General features: G+C 43.0%; 1 protein-coding gene across 5 annotated transcripts in view; it reads right to left on the reverse strand.

Annotated features, from left to right (window-relative positions):
* Positions 1 to 3,389: 3,389 nt before the first annotated feature.
* LOC140559789 (nucleosome-remodeling factor subunit BPTF-like) overlaps positions 3,390 to 17,104 on the reverse strand; it is a 44,773-nt gene continuing 31,058 nt past the window's right edge. For 4 of the 5 annotated variants that reach the window (XM_072683420.1, XM_072683419.1, XM_072683417.1 and 1 more), the window contains 8 exons: positions 16,402 to 16,484; positions 14,721 to 14,946; positions 13,238 to 13,494; positions 12,490 to 12,663; positions 9,614 to 9,806; positions 9,419 to 9,503; positions 8,614 to 8,800; positions 3,390 to 6,974 (listed from right to left, as the gene is read on the reverse strand). In XM_072683420.1, the coding sequence (XP_072539521.1) occupies positions 6,938 to 6,974; positions 8,614 to 8,800; positions 9,419 to 9,503; positions 9,614 to 9,806; positions 12,490 to 12,663; positions 13,238 to 13,494; positions 14,721 to 14,946; positions 16,402 to 16,484 (1,242 nt within the window). In that variant the 3' untranslated portion in view covers positions 3,390 to 6,937. Of the gene's footprint in view, positions 6,975 to 7,069; positions 7,718 to 8,613; positions 8,801 to 9,418; positions 9,504 to 9,613; positions 9,807 to 12,489; positions 12,664 to 13,237; positions 13,495 to 14,720; positions 14,947 to 16,401; positions 16,485 to 17,104 lie in introns of those variants that run through there. The other variant, XM_072683418.1, reaches the window with a different exon arrangement.

Raw genomic sequence — 17,104 nt, forward strand, 5'->3', positions numbered from 1 at the left:
ACACTTTCCACTGCGGAAATGTCATGTGTCATTATAACACACTCCCCACATCTGTTTGTTTTCCGTTCACACCGTTTGACATTAGTGAGACGTTTCAGAGTAGCGGCCGTTTACCCAGCCTGCCGGACCGCCATGGGACAAGCCCAGAACACAGAGGTCCCATTTAGCCCTCCACTTTCTTAACGCTGCTTTAGTCCGGCTTCTTATCAGAATTCAGGAAATGCACTGTTACGCTCAAAAGAAAAAGAGAAAGAATGAAAGAAACAGGGGGATGGGGATTTCTGGTGGTGGTGGGGGGGGTGGCGGTGGGTTGGAACAGGGACAAGGGGAAGTTTTTTTTTTTTAAGGGGGAAAGAAGGTAAAAAATGAAAAACCAAACAAACAGAAAACTAAAACCCTTTTCCTTAAAGCAAGGTTATTTTTCCTACTGTCTCTCTGAGCTGGGATGGGATTACTGTGTGTGAGTGAGGAAAGAGGAGAGAAGGCCGGTGTGTATTAGGGCATATGTGTATATGTGTGTGTGTGTGTGTGTGTTTGCGTTCTAATCAGACAGTAATCTGATCCTGCGCGCACCTGGTTACATGAAAGAGGGCGGTTCTGTTTAGGGTCCGGCGAGCAAAAACACCGGACAGGGCCTTAGGGAAGCCTCAGGGGCTGGTAATGTAACGCCAACTATGGCGAATGTTTGCCCTCACACACTCACACACACACATAGAGGCTTTGGCTCCAGCTCAAAGGCAGTGTGTGAAGGGGGCCGGAGGGGAAGGGGAGATGGGAGAGGTGCAGGCAGAAATGAAGAGGAGCTTCATGGAAATGCTGGGTGAGGGAGGACCTGGACCTAGAAGGAAAGCTTTAGGAACCGGCTCGGTTGGGCTCCTCTCTGCTTAAAGGGATACTGCTTCTTTATTTCTGCAGCACTGGAGCTATGAGGCTAATGTAGCGAGCAAATAGTAGAATCTCCTGCGATTCTTCTGCGATTTCATCATTTCCACCCGTGACTGCATTTTCAACTACCCAATTCAGAGGGAAAACTGTGAATCTGGCAACCCAATTCGGAAATAGAGTTTTCAGACTGTTATAGCAGTTTCACAGCCATGGCATTTCTTGTGCCCCCCCCCATCCTCTCTTAGTTTTGGTAGGGTTAATGACCCAATGTCCACCTGTAGTTTGGCACCTTTGACTGATGCATATCTAAATGAAACTCAGGCCTTAGGTTAGCCGCTAGTCCTTTGTTTTGCACTGTGATAAAGATGGCCTTACTTTTTCCATTTTTTATGGATGACCATGTATCATGCAGTCTCGGGAGCCAGGGAAGCCAGTCCATTTGAGTTTAAATTTGATGTGGTTCAAGACAAAAGTATGAGGATTCAAGCACTCAGTTAGCACGATGGTAAATAATGTGTCAAATTCCATTACTAGCAACATTCGCATCATAGCTCCAATTCAAACCTTCAGGCTTTTTTGGGGAAAAGGGGGAAACTGTGTAAATTGTGAAATTTGATGTGTAAAAAAACACTTTTTAATCTTCTAATATAAAAAAAAAAGCTTTTTGTTTGCCAAAGTGCTGCAATCTGGACAATGCTAGGTCAGCTGCTGATACTGGGACATTAGAGCTAGCTAGCTAACATTGTGTCATGCGAAGATTGTGACAGCCCCAGGGCTCGTTATTTTAAAAAGGGACTTTTATTGGGCACACAATATAATTAAAAGGTTAAAGGTCAGCTAAGAGGCAGTTTGAGGTCGTGTTAAATAAGCGAGCCTCTCATTGGAGTGTTTGGGAACTAAACACAAAAAGGTAAATAGCCAGCTAGCTTCATAGTTTGCCATTATTCTATTAAATAAGGTTAAATATATTTACTGCAATGATGGGGGGCGCTGGATGGGCCAGCATGGTCACCCCACTGGCCATTTCCTCTGCACCACAGGCCTGATATGAAGGGGGACTGTCTTTAAATATTTTTTTATGCACTGCAGATGCACATTTTGTCTCATTCTAAAATTACTTATTAAATAAACTATTGTTTTTTCTACCTCTGTGTTGTTCACTGGTTCACTGTGTTCCAGGAGATGATATAATAAGAGAGAAAAGAGTTCCCAAAAAGTTCACTTCCTCTGCGGCTTTTAGAGGTTAATGATTGCTCCCAGCGATAAGGAAGGTTGTGGACTTGCGGGGAGCCAGCAGGACCCTTTACGGTCATAGACCATCAGTTTATGATCTGCTATAGGGGCCTAAACAAGGCTCATTCTACACAGTTAGACACACAGATAAACATGATAAACCCAAACAAGGCAGCGCCAATTGCTAGCCTGTAATAACAGTAATAATCAAGTTCCTTTAGGCTGATATGGTCTACAGCTCTGATGTTTACACTAATTATTAACTCCTTTCCCAAGGATCAGTGCTAACTGCTTCCATTTCCTGAGTTTCATGGATCTAAACCATATTTTTTTGTACTTTTCTTGAGCATTTTTAAATGCTAAATGCTAGCAGGATGCTTGTGAGGAAAAGAATGTCCACTCTGCTCCGTTTAAGCCGTTCACATTCAGGTCAATTCTCTTTTTGAGTGCATCACACTTCGGGTTTCTGGACAAACTAAGAAGTTGTAGCGAAGTTCTGAAGGTTTGGCCTGAAATGTATAAAATGCAAGGTAGCCATTAGCTGCTAAATGAAACCGGCCTGGGCCATTAGAGCAAGCCATTAGCTAGCCAACTTTGTTTTGATTGTGATTGATTTTAAAATGGAACCTTCTGGAAGCTAAAGTTGGCTAAACAGTGCAGCTTGTCCCCATTAAATATATAGAACCAACATGGGAGTGTTTGGGAGCGAAACACAAAGTTAGCTTAAATAGCTACACTACATGGACACATTTTTCGGACATCTGCTCGTTCTTTCCTCGTTTCTTTCGGGTTTTAAGAGCATTAAAAATAGTTTAAGGGGAGGGGGAGACTTTCTACTATGTTTTGGAGCTGAAAATGTCAAATAAGACGAGACGAGGGACGCTCCTGTACGAGAATCCTCATATTATGCCTAAATTTTCCAGTTTACTGAAAAACCCGGTCTAAACCTGGTCAAAGACCCTTTAACACAAATGAACTTGTACATCCATTTTCAGACCAGTCCAATACTGTACAGCCTGCTGGCTTTTAAAAAATACACTTAAACCTGGCTAAACTGTTAACCTTTAACATGCATTGTAACCGCACTTACCCTAACTGGGCAAGTCAACCAGCTGGTTGACTTGCATATCCGCTTCCTAAATCTTGGGGTCATCAGGGTTTTTCAAAAAACTGAAAAGCTCCTTAATTTTATCTATACTTATTTTTTTTTGCAAGCATATTCTCTTAGTGTGGCTGATAAAGGATTCAAAGAAACAAGGAGAACGACTTGCTGTGAAAATCATTATTTTATTATCTAGGATGAAATGTCCTATCAAGTACAAAAAAGATATCTTTAGAGTCGCCACAATCTGTTAAAAACATAGATATCCCCCAAATCTTTCAACCTTACTAATAAATGGAGTGTTCAACATATTCAGTGAATAAATTACAGAGAATTATGGGACATTGAGTTTGTTTTCCTTTACAAAACGGCCTGGAGAATTTCTCCCATCCTTTTAAATCATTACGCCCACAATATGCAGCAGTTTAATACAAAGGGTAATTTCACCTACATGTAAAATACATCTCATTTTTTATTTTTATTTTATTTTATTTATTTATTTAAATCTGAGGGGTTTAAACGACCAGTCATAGGAGCACCAAGTCCTTCTAGAAAGATTTTATTCTAATAATGCAACTACATGAAGGAGTCTTTGAAGCACCTTATACATTTGGAAGTGTATAAGAGCATGAAATGGCACACCTATCATAGACATTTACACAACCTGGCCACTTTATCAGAAACCCCCCACCTTGTAGCTCCGCTTTGCTGGTGCACAGTTAGTTAAAAAGACTGTAGATCATCTGTTGATGCACAGCTTGTGTTAGCCATCCTCTAGATCTTCATCAAGGGTCAGACTGGCTTTCTGACCACAGAGCTGCTCTCAGCTGGACGTTTTTGGGTGGTGGACCTGCTCTGGACCTTGCAGTGATACCGATGTGCCTGATACAGTCGACACTACCATCGGTGACTCTGCTGTACTGAGAACAGCCCATCACCGAAACAGTGTCTGGTTAGGAGCGGACCTGTGGTCATAAACTGACCGGTGACGAATGGTACGACTGTACAACAACAGGTGGGGTTCGATCTGTATGGTGGAGCTATAAGGTATGCAGGTATGCTCATAAAGTGGCCAGTAAGTGGAAATATAGGCTTGGGGGTTTCTAATAAAGTGGCTAGTGAGTCTTGCACTCTTGAAATATTGCCCTGATTTTCCGACTAGACGAATTTGAGTAATTTTTTTTTACATTCTGACGCCTCAAACATGATAAAAATGTCTGAAAACCTCCAACTATCCAGCAGTAAACAAGAAAAGCCAGCGCTGTCTCAGCGAAACACATGCTGAGACCATGAAGTATTTGTTTTTCAGATTTCCGGACGTCGGGGGGACTGAAGGAGGAAAAGCTGCGTGACCTGATGCTCTGAGAGACTTCTCTTTACATTAAGGTTTAATTGCTCCTCTAAGCTATTCTAGGACGGGCCTTCCTGAAGAACGGTCCTATTCAGGAGGACATAGAGAGTTTTTTGGGTGGTTCCACTCCTCAAACCTTAAAACATCTTCAGTTTAAATGTTTACGAAAGCTTATGACTGGAAAAGAGAGCACTACTTCAGCTCAACGTAAAAAAACAAAAAACAAAAAAAAACAAAACAATAATCAGAACAGATTTATATACATTTTTGTTTCCCAGCCTGGTTGAAGGCCAATACTTTTTATCAGTCGTGTGCTGCCGAGAGGGGTGGAGGGGTCGGGTGGGGGTTTTGGAAGGGGTTTAAAGCAGTTGCCCATCTCCTGAGGGGCTGAAAACAGAAAAGATAATCATCTAAGCTGAAGTGAAAACACAGTTCAGCAGGTAGGTGGTTGAATAAATAGAGGAGGTAAAAGATATGCAGAGTTCAGAGTGTAAGGGACTGATAAAGCCTGCTGTAATTAACCAAAATCTACAGGTTGGACCATTTAGAAGTTGCAATCCATCTTCTAGACTGCAAAATACCCCCAAAAAAACCCAAAGCAACACAAGTGAAACCATCTTAAATCTAGTACATAAACACCAATCAGCCATATCATTAAAACCACCGTTTAGGCCCCCTCGTGTCGCTAAAATGGCTCTGGTCTGTCAAGGCATGAACTCCAAAGACCTCTGAAGGTGTCCTGTGGTATCTGGACACCTTCATATGTGTTAGCAGGAGATCCTTTAAGTCATATACGTTGTAAGGTGGGACCTCCATGAGCATCAATGAGTCTTGGGCACCCATGATGCTTGGTTGTGTTGACCACTGCGTACCAGGAACACCCCACAAGCTCTGCCTGATGTTTTGGAGATGTTCTGACCCAGTTATCTAGAACATCACTGTTCTTGGTTCTTGTTAGAGCGTCTCAGATTCTTAAGCTTGTCCATTCATCACCTTCAAGAACTGACTGTTTCTTCACTCGCTGCCTAATATGTAGATCCACCACTGAAATCAGATAAGTATTATACAATTTGACCTGTCAGTGGTTTTAATGTTATGGCTGATTGGTGTATCTCTCATTTTGAGAGAGTTGTAAGAATATGACATGATTATTTAGCTTATTTCTAGAAATAGAAAAAAGCAAATCTCTGCTTCATTTTAGAATGTAATAATTATTAATTAATCAGCCAGATAATAATAGATAATAAAAAGATAATAATACTAATTTCTCTAAACAAAATTATAAAAAAAATATTTTCAAAAGACAAAAGTAAAAAAAAACATTATGCAAATATATTACATATTTACAACTTACAACTTACAACAATAACTATTATAAAAATATTATATATTGGACTAGATAAGATGTTTTCACTTGTAACTTTGTTTTTGTTTGTTTTATTATAGATTCAGAGTTTAATGTATCGCCAATTGGGTCACTATATATTTGTTTTTATGCCCTTCTAACCCATAAGAGCCCAGACACAGTTTTCAATACTGTTCAAATCAGCTGGATTTGAATTAGTTAAATTAAGAGAGCAGCTCAATAGTCTTTTTTCTTATTGTAATTGAGGTCACAGGAACTATTTTGTGAATAATATACAAATGAGGTCAGAACTGTTTTTAATGTGATATATGAGATTTTTTAAAGCGTTAAAATTGTTAAATGTGTTAAAACAGACGTTTATTTTAATAAACACACTTCAAATGAGCTGGTTTTGTCTTGGAAATGAGGTCACGTGTACGCGCATTCACAAACTGTCCCATGACGTAGCCAAGATGTTCAGTATGTGTAACTCTGGGACTTCATGAGCTAAAGTCAAAGACAAAGTGCTGCAAGGAACCTTCCACATCTTTTAAAGGGTCTGTGACACATAAATCACCATGGGCTTTTATAGGTTAGAATGGGTGCTACGCATTTCACGGCATCATTTATTATGTCTCGGAGTAGACCAGTAGAAACAGTCAAATCTTTCACCATCTTTAAAATCTTTGCTTGTATGGGTTTTGTTATGAACATGAGGGTGCAACTGTTCTTGAATAATGCAAAAAAAGAAATAAAAACAATCATAAATAAAAATATTTAAAAAAACTGCCACGGTTCTCCCTTTTTTTTTTTTTTTTTTTTTTAACCCCGCTGACCACATCCTACTAACCAGTCCCCTCACATCCTGTAACAGCAGGAGTTCCACTGGAGTGTGTGTTGGCTCCACTGCAGTGTGTCTCGCGCTCCCTTTAGTAGCTTCAGGCAGGCAGAGCCTCAGCACTGGGAGCACCACCTCCCCGGTTACAGAGTTACCAACCAAAGAGCTTATGGGTACTGTAGCTTAAGAAGCTGTAGACTGTAGTCTGTTGATATGAGACCTACAGAATGCAGAAGAAAAAAAAAAGAAACAGATGGATGACACAGGTTATTTCTTTCTTATTTTTTTTTTATTAAAAGTTTCACAATAAAAAAAGAGAGATGCCAGTGGGTCGTGTTTTTTTTTTTCTTTTTAGCTTTTAATAACAGTACAAAAATAATAAAAAAATAAAAAGGTAGCAGCCATGCTGGTGCGAACCTAGCACAATCCATACTGTAATTCAGAATGAATCAGAAACTCAACCACATAAGCCCTGACCTGTGGTTTCTATTCTATAACGCTCCTTTACAGAATTTTAAATGCATAAAAAAATGTCATCTACTGAAGTACTAAAAGACCAACAAAAACAGGTACTGTCCAACAAAAAAGGACAGGTATGTCACAAGGCTTTATGAGGTAAGCTTGTTGCTTTTTGCATTTTAAAACCTATCAAAAGCTTATACAAAAACTTGACTAACGTACTAAATATGAGGCCTGCCGCTAAAAAAATGCACTCGACAAAACATACTGCACTTGATAATGTAAATAAAAGTTCAACAGTCTGAACTGAGAAACTGCCTTTTCCATGGCTGCTCGAGTTACCGACATGGCTGCCACTTTGTAAGACCACTGTATGATCTGTATGATCGGTCACTCCATCTGGCCATATTGCCCCAACACTGCTTTTGGTTTGGGGGGGGTCTTAAAGAAAAACACAGCTGAGCTCCACCACTGGCTAGCTTAGAGTGACCCAGGCATCATAATCTGTGAATATCAGAGAGAGAGTCAAAAAGAGAGAGAGAGAGAGAGAGAGAGAGAGAGAGAGAGAGAGAGAGAGAGAGAGAGAGAGAGAGAGAGAGAGAGTGGGATGGGGGGGTGATGGTGTAAGCAAATGCATGCAGCGCACAACTGGAATGTGTGGGTGAGGAGATTATAATAATAAAAATAATAATAATAATAATAATATGATAAAAACCAATAGAAAAATATGCATTTCTGAATATCGACTGCGGCATAGCAGCTCTATAACTTGCAGAGGCAGAGCAAAATAACTAAAAACATGGAAAAGCAAATCAAAACAAGTTCAGAATTATGAAAAGACGCTACCATTGGTTCGTGGTTAAAGTGGCAATTTCCCAGTTTCTTAAAACTTTCTTTCCAATTGAACGAGCTACAGTATTTCCGGCACTGTGCCTTTAAGACTGGTAATATGTAAATGAACTGTTTCGATCACAAATACAATTACAATTGAATTTAAAGTGCAGAGTGAACTGCATGTTCTAATGATGTCCTATATGACATCTGATACTGTCTGATAACTGACGAGAAGTTAGTGAAGTGTCTTCGTTGTCATTAGACTTTATCATAAACATGTCTGCCAATAACGGCACGATAAAGGTACGAGCTTAGAGAGACGGGGTCAGAGCCGGTGTTCATTTTGCATTGGACTACCCAGTGTAAATGCATCTGAATTCAGAACAGTCTATATTCACAGCTACCTGTCAACTATGTGTTATGTGGGCTGTATGGTCTAGCCAGGACATTTTGAACACAGGGTCTAGACAGGTTAGAAAGCAGAGCAATGACTAGACCGGCGATGTTAGCTACAAGGAAGGGGGCAAAGAGACAGACCAGTGAGTGAGAGACACTCTGTGTTTTACCTGCCAGCTTTGAAGGCTTTGAGCTTCTGGACGAAGAAGGTCTCCAACACCTCGGCGCACTGATAGAAGGGCGAGTCGCTGGGGTTGTAGTAACGACAGTTATCAAAGATTTTGGTCATATCTGCTACATACTCCGTCAGTTTACTGTAATGATGCTTCAACAACCGCTCCTCCATCGTCGACAGGTCTGAGAGAGAGAGAAAGAGAGAAAACAACGTTTTTACACATAAGTTTACACATACACCATTGGGACAAAAGTATTGGGACACCTGCTCATTCAATGTTTCTTCTAAAATCAAGAGTGTTAAAAAGAGCTGATCCTGCTTTAGTTGGAGTAACTGTCTCTACTGTCCAGGGAAGAAGTAGAGCTTTCTACTAGATTTTGGAGGAGCATTGCTGTGAGGATTTGATTGAGTGCATTCAGCGACAAGAGCGTCAGTGAGGTCAGGATGTTGGATGATGATCAGTACCTCACCACCTCACCATCCTCAACTCATCCTAAAAGTACTGGATGGGGGACCATCGATCATTCCTGAGAATGTAGTTCTTCCACTGCTCCACAGCTCAAAACTGGGGGGCTTTATACCCCTCTAGCCCATGCCTGGCATTAGGCAGCATGGTGCCAATATGGTCATGTTTATCTGCTTGTATTAGCAGGATTCTCTACTCTACTCAATAGGTGCAACTTACAGTCGCTGAATGTGTTTATTAGTAGGGCCTAAACTGTCAACTCTGCAATTGCAATAAGTGTAAAGCCTGATGGGGCCACCTTAGTCTGAGGACAACAAAACCATCTGCTGCTTACCCATCGGCTCCTTTATTACTCCATAGTAATCTGGAGCATCTTCAGGGTCCACAGGCTCCAGGAAGGGCCATGCCATTTTATGAGCCTAGAGAGAGAGAGAGGGAGGGAGAGAGAGAGAGAGAGAGGGCACAAGATAAAGGTCAATTAAAGTGTTATGACCCTTAAGACCTGTGTCTTAGTCCTGTCATTACAGACCTGTAATGAGCGCAGGACCCTCCGTAAGCCCTCGTAGTCTTTCTCGGTGAGCGGCGTGAGGACGGTCATGGCATCCTGAGTGGACTGGCACTGCGGGCAGACGTACTCGTCTATGTGCGATGCTTCGCTCTGCAGAATCCCCACACACCGACCGTGATACCAGTTCTGACAGCGGTCACAGCCGATATAAAACCTGCCAGGAAGCAACGCTGTTACACACCCCAACCACGGTCAGCTTAGATCCAAACTACACCGACTGTCAAACATCTACAGACGCCTCCTTCTGCAAGGAGTTCGATTGGTTTGTACTTATAGAGCAGCAACACAAGTGTCTTATTTGATATGATGAGCAGGATCTGCCTAAATAATGATTTCATACGCCTAATGGTTGGAGAGCTTCATGTGGCGCTTGGCTTTATTCCAAAGTTCCTTTGGAAAGTGTGAATGTCCAACTACAAACAACAATATCTACCCAGCTTTCCATTTAATATCAGTCTATTTCAAACTAACGAAGATAACAGGCTCATTTGTTTAAATCTGGCTGTCCCCAAACTTTTGACAGGCCAACCATATATATCTTCCTAATCAGATCCTTCCCAAAGATGCAAACACAGTTATTTGGAGACAACCACAGATGGATTTTGGCTTTTGCCATTTAACCCATCCGTGCAGTGAACACACACACACACACACACACACACACACACACACACACACACACACAGGATAGTGAGCACACGTGTGGAGCCCAGAAAGCAGAGAAGGTGAAGGTCAAGGGCCCAACAGTGGCAGCTTGCCGAGCCCGGGTCTCGAACCCACAACCCTGCCATCAATACCCTGGAGCTCTAACCGCTGAGCCACCACTGCCCTAGTGGTGGGTTTGGTGCCTGAGACACTGGTTTACAACAGTTTTGAGAAGATTTAGGATCTATTCATGGCAGGGGGGGTACATACAGGATGTTCTGAGGCAAAACAGACCATAATAAAAACTTTTTTTTGCTGGTATTTTATTATTATATATATAGTAAATAAATTTTCTCTACAACGAGCCACAACTCCACACCAAACCAGACTCTGAATGACTTTGTTTACATCTTAAACACTGAATTATGTAGAAAATTTGGAAAATTGGAGAGTTCCCCTTTTAGTCTACTGTGGGAAACACAAGTTGAGTTATAGCGGAATGGACTCATTTACATTTACAGCATTTAGCTGACGTTCTTAACCAGAGCAACTTACAAGGTTACTGGTATTACAGAGGAGGGCCAATGTAGTGTTAGGAGTCCTGCCCAAGGACTCTTACTGGTGTAGAGCAGCATAGTCACCCAGACCGGGAATCGAACCCCAGTCTCCCACATGGTGTGGTGGCTCACTGGCAGGTAGTGGTGATATCTATGGGGCCACACCAACCACTCACAACATGCTTTGGGAAACGTGAAAAAAATGTAAAGTGGAAATGCTCAAATCTCTCAGACTTTAAATACCCTCTCCAAACACAAGATAAACAGAAGGACAGTTTTATGAGCTGTCACTACAGGAAAGCTTCACCTAAAAATCCTAATTTGATTTTATTTTATTTCTAACTATCTGTGAACACGTCACTTCATGACGAATAGACCAACAATAGGGGTCCAGAATGACTTCTCTGCACATTAATGTACATTAAGTTAAGTTAAGAGTGTGTTTCTTTCTCCAGTTCAGAGATACGCCAGATCTGTTATGACAACGACAGTGAAAAACTCAGGCCATCTTCCTCATGTCCCTCACACCCGAAACATGGCCAGATAGTCCTCGGTCTTGCGCAATTCTAATAGCTTCCATACAGCTCTGCGAAATGAGGCCGATCCCCTGAACCCCGCGGTACTAAATTAATATAATCTCTCCATGTGGTTTTGTCATGAACGGTATGTGTGTGGGTTGTAATGCACAGTCTCACACACTTTATCACACATAAACAGAACCCCGCCCCTGCATACCGAAAAAAGCTCCATCTCGCTCTCGCAAGATACGGACTAGCGTCACGTTAAAGGAGTAGTTCAGCAGAAAATCTAATGACCATGACTGATTACTGACTCCCAGATACAATCAGATCAATCAGCCTAGAGATGTTTAAAAGTCTGACGTGTGCTTCTTTAGTTTAGAACGGGAGATGCTAGGCTAATGTTGCTAACAAACACTGGACTTAGACTGTCACCGATCTCATTACAGTTAATATGCAGCCAAATACGTCTCTCTAAAAGCATGCAGACCTTCATTTGTTTTGCAAGGACAGGTAACCCGGGACCTCCTTCACCTCAGCACAGTGTGTGGTATCACTCCGCGCACCGTGGTCCAGTTTGAAAGCATACATTTTGAATAGCACTACAAAGCACAAGGCGCTGTGTGTATGGTAACGTAATTCTAGCGTTAGCTTAAATGTTTTAAAATAAGGTTTAGTGATTTTCAACTGAATCATTTCAATCATTTTAATCGTTTCTATGTAGCTTTGCTACTTTTCTGAATGATTTCGGGCATGTATTTACCGAGTGTCTGTTAGCAATGTTAGCCTAGCATCTTCTGTTCAAAATTAAAGAAGCACACAGTCACTAATCAATCACGTTCATTTGATTTTCTGCTGAACCATACCATCACTGATCGTGAAGCGCCCGTTTGAGCCCTGGGCTACTAATGATGACAGGGTTGTGGGTTCGATACCCGGGCTCGGCAAGCTGCCACTGTTGAGCCCTTGAGCAAGACCCTTTTTTACCCCCCTCTGCAACCCCGCTGGAGTTGGCTGCCCACCACTCTGGGAGTGTGTGTGTGCTCACTGCCACAGATGGGTCACCACAGTGTAAAGTGACAGATACGTGCGCACACACACACACACACACACTCACTGTGCTTCGTCGTAGGGAGTTCTGCAGATACAGTAGAGCTCCTCTGCACTCCCCTCCTGTGCATGCCGGCACTCCACACACACGTAGTCGTCCATCTTTTTTGCCTCCTTCTCAGTGATGCCCACACAGTCACCATGGTACCAGTTAGTGCACAGGTCACAGCCTATATAGAACCTACAAAAGGAGGAGAGACTTAATTAATACCAATGGCATAAAGACATTCAGTCCAGGTACCTCTGCCCCCCTTTTATGTCCTCTTTCTAAATATTATACGTTTTATTATTATATTTTTTTTTTTACATTTTATCAGATTTGCCACCCATTTCCTCCCCAATTCGAACCGCCAATTACCCAACCCGTGCATATCTCTTCCCCATTGCACGCGATGCCCCCAACGCGAGTGAGCGCGGACCAACATCCAGTTGCAGCATCACCGGGCAACCAACCAACGCGCCTGGAGGGAAGTTCTGCATACAGTGATGGCCAGCACCGCAGCGGAGCGATGTGGGGAAGAGAGCGCCACCTACCCACCCAGGTGAGAGCAAGGCCAATTGTGCTGTCTCATGGGCTCGGCATTACAGTCGCTGAGGCCTTACTGTCCTCTCTTTTAAATGGTCAGTTATTATTAGCTGGAACATTATTTCTATATATTTCTAAGCCACACTGGCCGTGCAGCTTCAGTGCACAGCATACATCACTTGACTACACTTGGGCTGAGTGAGGAATCTTCTATGTACGTTCATCTTACTTGGTCTCGTCGTACGGGGTCTTGCAGATGCAGTATAGTTTGGGGTCCCTCTTGCTCTCTCTTGAGGTAGTGGAGATCATCATCTTCTTCTTCTTCGATTTGGCTGCGCTTTCGTCTTCATATTTGCGCTTGTTTTTGGACAGCGAGGTCGCGACCTGGGCGGCGACAGCAGCAGCAGCGGCGGCGGCCGCAGCTGCAGCCGCCTGAGCTCGCTCTCTCTCACGCTGGATCTTAGCCAAGTCCTGCCTCAATTCCTCCTATACAAAAGAGTTCAAATATCAAGCTAGTATCATGATGCACCAGTTATCAAGCTTTAGAAATGGGTATGACTGCATACTGTAGATAACAGCGACTCATAGAGTGTCAGAAACCACACAGGTCAGTCTATTTGAGATAGCCAGGTAGTGAATTATGAATCAGGCTGGTAGAATTAGCCTTGTAATGAAGGGAAAACGATCCTTTATCACTAATTTTGATTATCCAAACTCATCCATCTTCCTACATTCCACAGGTTAGCAATTTGTTTATTACATTACCTCAACTATTACATCCTCCTTTATTCACCTGTGTTGGTGTTTAATAGCTGATGTGGGCTTCTTTTGTTTATAACCAGAAATTATGATAATTATGATAATAATAATAACAATCTTAGATTCAGACGGTCACTAATCTATGATGAACTCATAAAGAGGGCCGGTTCTGTCCTGGGATGCTTCTTAGACCCAGTGCAAGTGGTGGGAGACTGGAGGATGACAGGCAAGCTGGCATCCATGCTGAAGAACAGCTCCCACCCCATGCATGAGACTCTGGCAGCACTGGGCAGCTCCTTTAGTGACTGGCAGCTTCTCCATAAGTGTGTGAAGGAGGGGTATCGCAGGTCCTTTCTTCCTGCTGCCGTCAGACTCCCAGAGATCCCTCAATGTAAAAATACAATGTGCAATACCCCGCCATACATGTGCAATTAAGAGTCAATTTGCAATAATCTGTAAATAATATTGTTATTGCTTTTTTTAACTTCTATTATTTATATAGTGTATATAGTGGTAATTTTTTTCACAATAGTGTCTTGCTATCCCTTTTCTGCTGTGACACTGAGAATTTCCCCACTGTGGGACTAATAAAGAATTATCTTATCTTATCTTAATCTCACCTCTGTAATTAAACCCCCTCAAATTGCTCAAAACATGTCCAGATCCTGTCCAGATTAACCCAAAAACATACTTTTCCACAAAGCTGAAGGGTGAATTAACTGGAACTACCTTTACCTCAGCACAGTGCGCTGTATCACTCCGCGCACTGCGGTCCAGTTTGAAAAGTGGGACCTGATTATCGGGTTATCCTGATGATAATGTTTAAAAAAGCCCTTTTTTTTTACCTCAACTACTACATCTATGACAACCTGTAAACTCACCTTTATCCTTTATCCTTTTTACCTGCCTGACTGTTGCCCTATCCGGCCTACCTAGGTTGCCGCACAACCCACCTGGACCTCCAGATGCAGCTGTCTGTCCAGCAGCGCTCTTTTCCTCAGGATCTCGGCTTTTAGCTGCTCTTTGTGTTTGCAGAGCAGAGCTGAGAGCTTGCTGGCTGTTTGTTTGCTGCGTTTCTGCTCCACGGTCTCCTCCCGCTTCCGCTTCTTGGCCTCCTGACGTTCATCCTTATCGATCCTATCCAGGAGGCACTTCATCACCTGGGCACACACGATCATCCTGGAACAGAGAATCAAATTCACACTCAGTTCTAGACAAGGTGTCACGAATAGTAAGCACACAGTTCTTCCACTGCTCCACAGCTCAATGCTGAGGGGCTTTATGCCCCTCTAGCCCACGCCTGGCATTAGGCAGCATGGTGCCAATAGGTTCATGATGTTCATCTGCTCCAGAGAGTCCTATTCTATTGGCAGCAATGTAAATAGGCATCTCTGTCAGCAATGGGTGCAACTTAGTAAATAGCTGAACGCATTCATTTAAAGAGGTGTCCAAAAACATTTGGACATACAGACTGCAGATCCTGGGTTAGCATATTTGTAGCTTGTAGCATAACGTGGAAATGCATGGTGGAAACAGTTAGCATGGTCCAATTTTCCCTTTATCTCCTGGACCATATGCATACTGGTTCCAGTCCAGGCAAGGGACATCAGGAGTGTGCATTAGCTGGGTGTGTTTGTTATTTCATGTCGGGGATGTGTTATGGTGGGTGGGTGGGGGGATGTGATAGATACTATTCCACTGGCTCTCACAACTTTGGGCTGTATGTGGGAAAGGAATTGGTTGAAGTGGGAGGGGGGGGGGGCACCAGCTGTAGAGGTCAGAGGTCTTTTGTGATTCCCAGACTCAACACGGCACACAGCTTGAAATGTGTAGAGAGAGAGAGAGAAAGAGAGAGAGAGAGAGAGAGAGAGAGAGAGAGAGAGAGAGAGAGAGAGAGGGGGACACAGACACAGACAGAGACATCCCAAGTGCTAAAGAGAGGCTGAAACCGAAAGATCTGGCCAGCTCCAGGTGTAGTTTGGGTGTCTGTGGCTGAGTGTAATTCAGCATGCTGTGGTCTTGGGTTTAAACAGGGCTTTTCCATCAGCCTGCTGCCCTGCAACCCTCCCTGCGCAATGGAAAATATGACATACAGCAGCCGGTCAGACGCAGGCTATACAGCGGGCACAGAGGGGCCGGGATAGCGCAGAGAGTGAAGGAGGACTGTACTGGGGCACCATTTGGTATTATGGTATCATATGGGTGTCAATAATTCATTACTATATGCATTTATATAATTATATGCATCTCCCAGTGCTCGAACTCAGTCTGGGTAGTGTTTTGAATCCTGAAGAAAAAAAAAAAAGTGAACCAGCCGAGATCCACAGTCTCACTGTATGGAGTCTGAATGTTGCTTCTTTAATTTCCACATAATTATTTCGTCCTATAATTAGCTCAGGAGGGTTCGGAGATGATCTACTTATCTGGATCAGGTGTGCTTGGGGAATAGGGGAATAGGGGAATAGGGGATAGGGAAATAACTGCTTTTCTAGAAAAATGAAAAGAGCAGTGTTCAGAATAACCAGTCTGGATTACTGTCATTATATGCAGTTTAAGGGTGTGTGCATGGTATGGGTGCATGGGTCACTTAGGTGGCAGTAAGGGGTGGGGGCAGAAGACTAGTGCTGAACTCACCTCTGGTTCTCTTCTCGCTCTGCAGGTGTCACAGCCTTCTTCTGCTTCAGGTGTTCGATCACTGCGTTCTGCTTCATCACCGCCTGCAGAATACACACACACACACACACACACACACACACACACACACACACACACACACATACAGCCATACAAACGAGTGGTCATGCTGTGAATGCATACAAACATACAAACAAAGGAGGCTAGGATCATTCTTCCCATAATTTTTCAATAGGAGAAAACATGAAAAAAGAAAAAAAAAGGGATCATGCACATGCGCACACACACACACACACACACACACACACTTGCCTGCTCGCACATACAGTAGGTCGAATGTACACATATGTGGAAAAAGTACATAAACATACAGCAGCAGCTCTGAAAAATAAACGCAGACGAGTGACCTCGGTCACGGGAGTCAAGGCCACTGTTTGTACGAGTGTCACTCAGTGGTCTCTGTGGCGCAACTCATACGTGGGGACTTCCCTCACCTTAAACCAGCCTGTATGAACCTGCTTTGCTTATGCAGGAATGTAATTTAGTAAGCTCTGTGGTGCAGCACGTCTGTGGGGCCCTTTCCAACCTGCTTCAAATGAACTCGCTCTATTTTCGTGCATGTGCGGCTCAACAGGCTCTGTGGCGCAGCTCGCCAGTGGGGCTCTCTTCTCACATGTGCTCTGTATATTTGTTCTGATTTGGT

Source organism: Salminus brasiliensis, chromosome 7 (assembly GCF_030463535.1).
Source record: "Salminus brasiliensis chromosome 7, fSalBra1.hap2, whole genome shotgun sequence".
In the NCBI taxonomy this organism is placed as follows: Eukaryota; Metazoa; Chordata; class Actinopteri; order Characiformes; family Bryconidae; genus Salminus; species Salminus brasiliensis.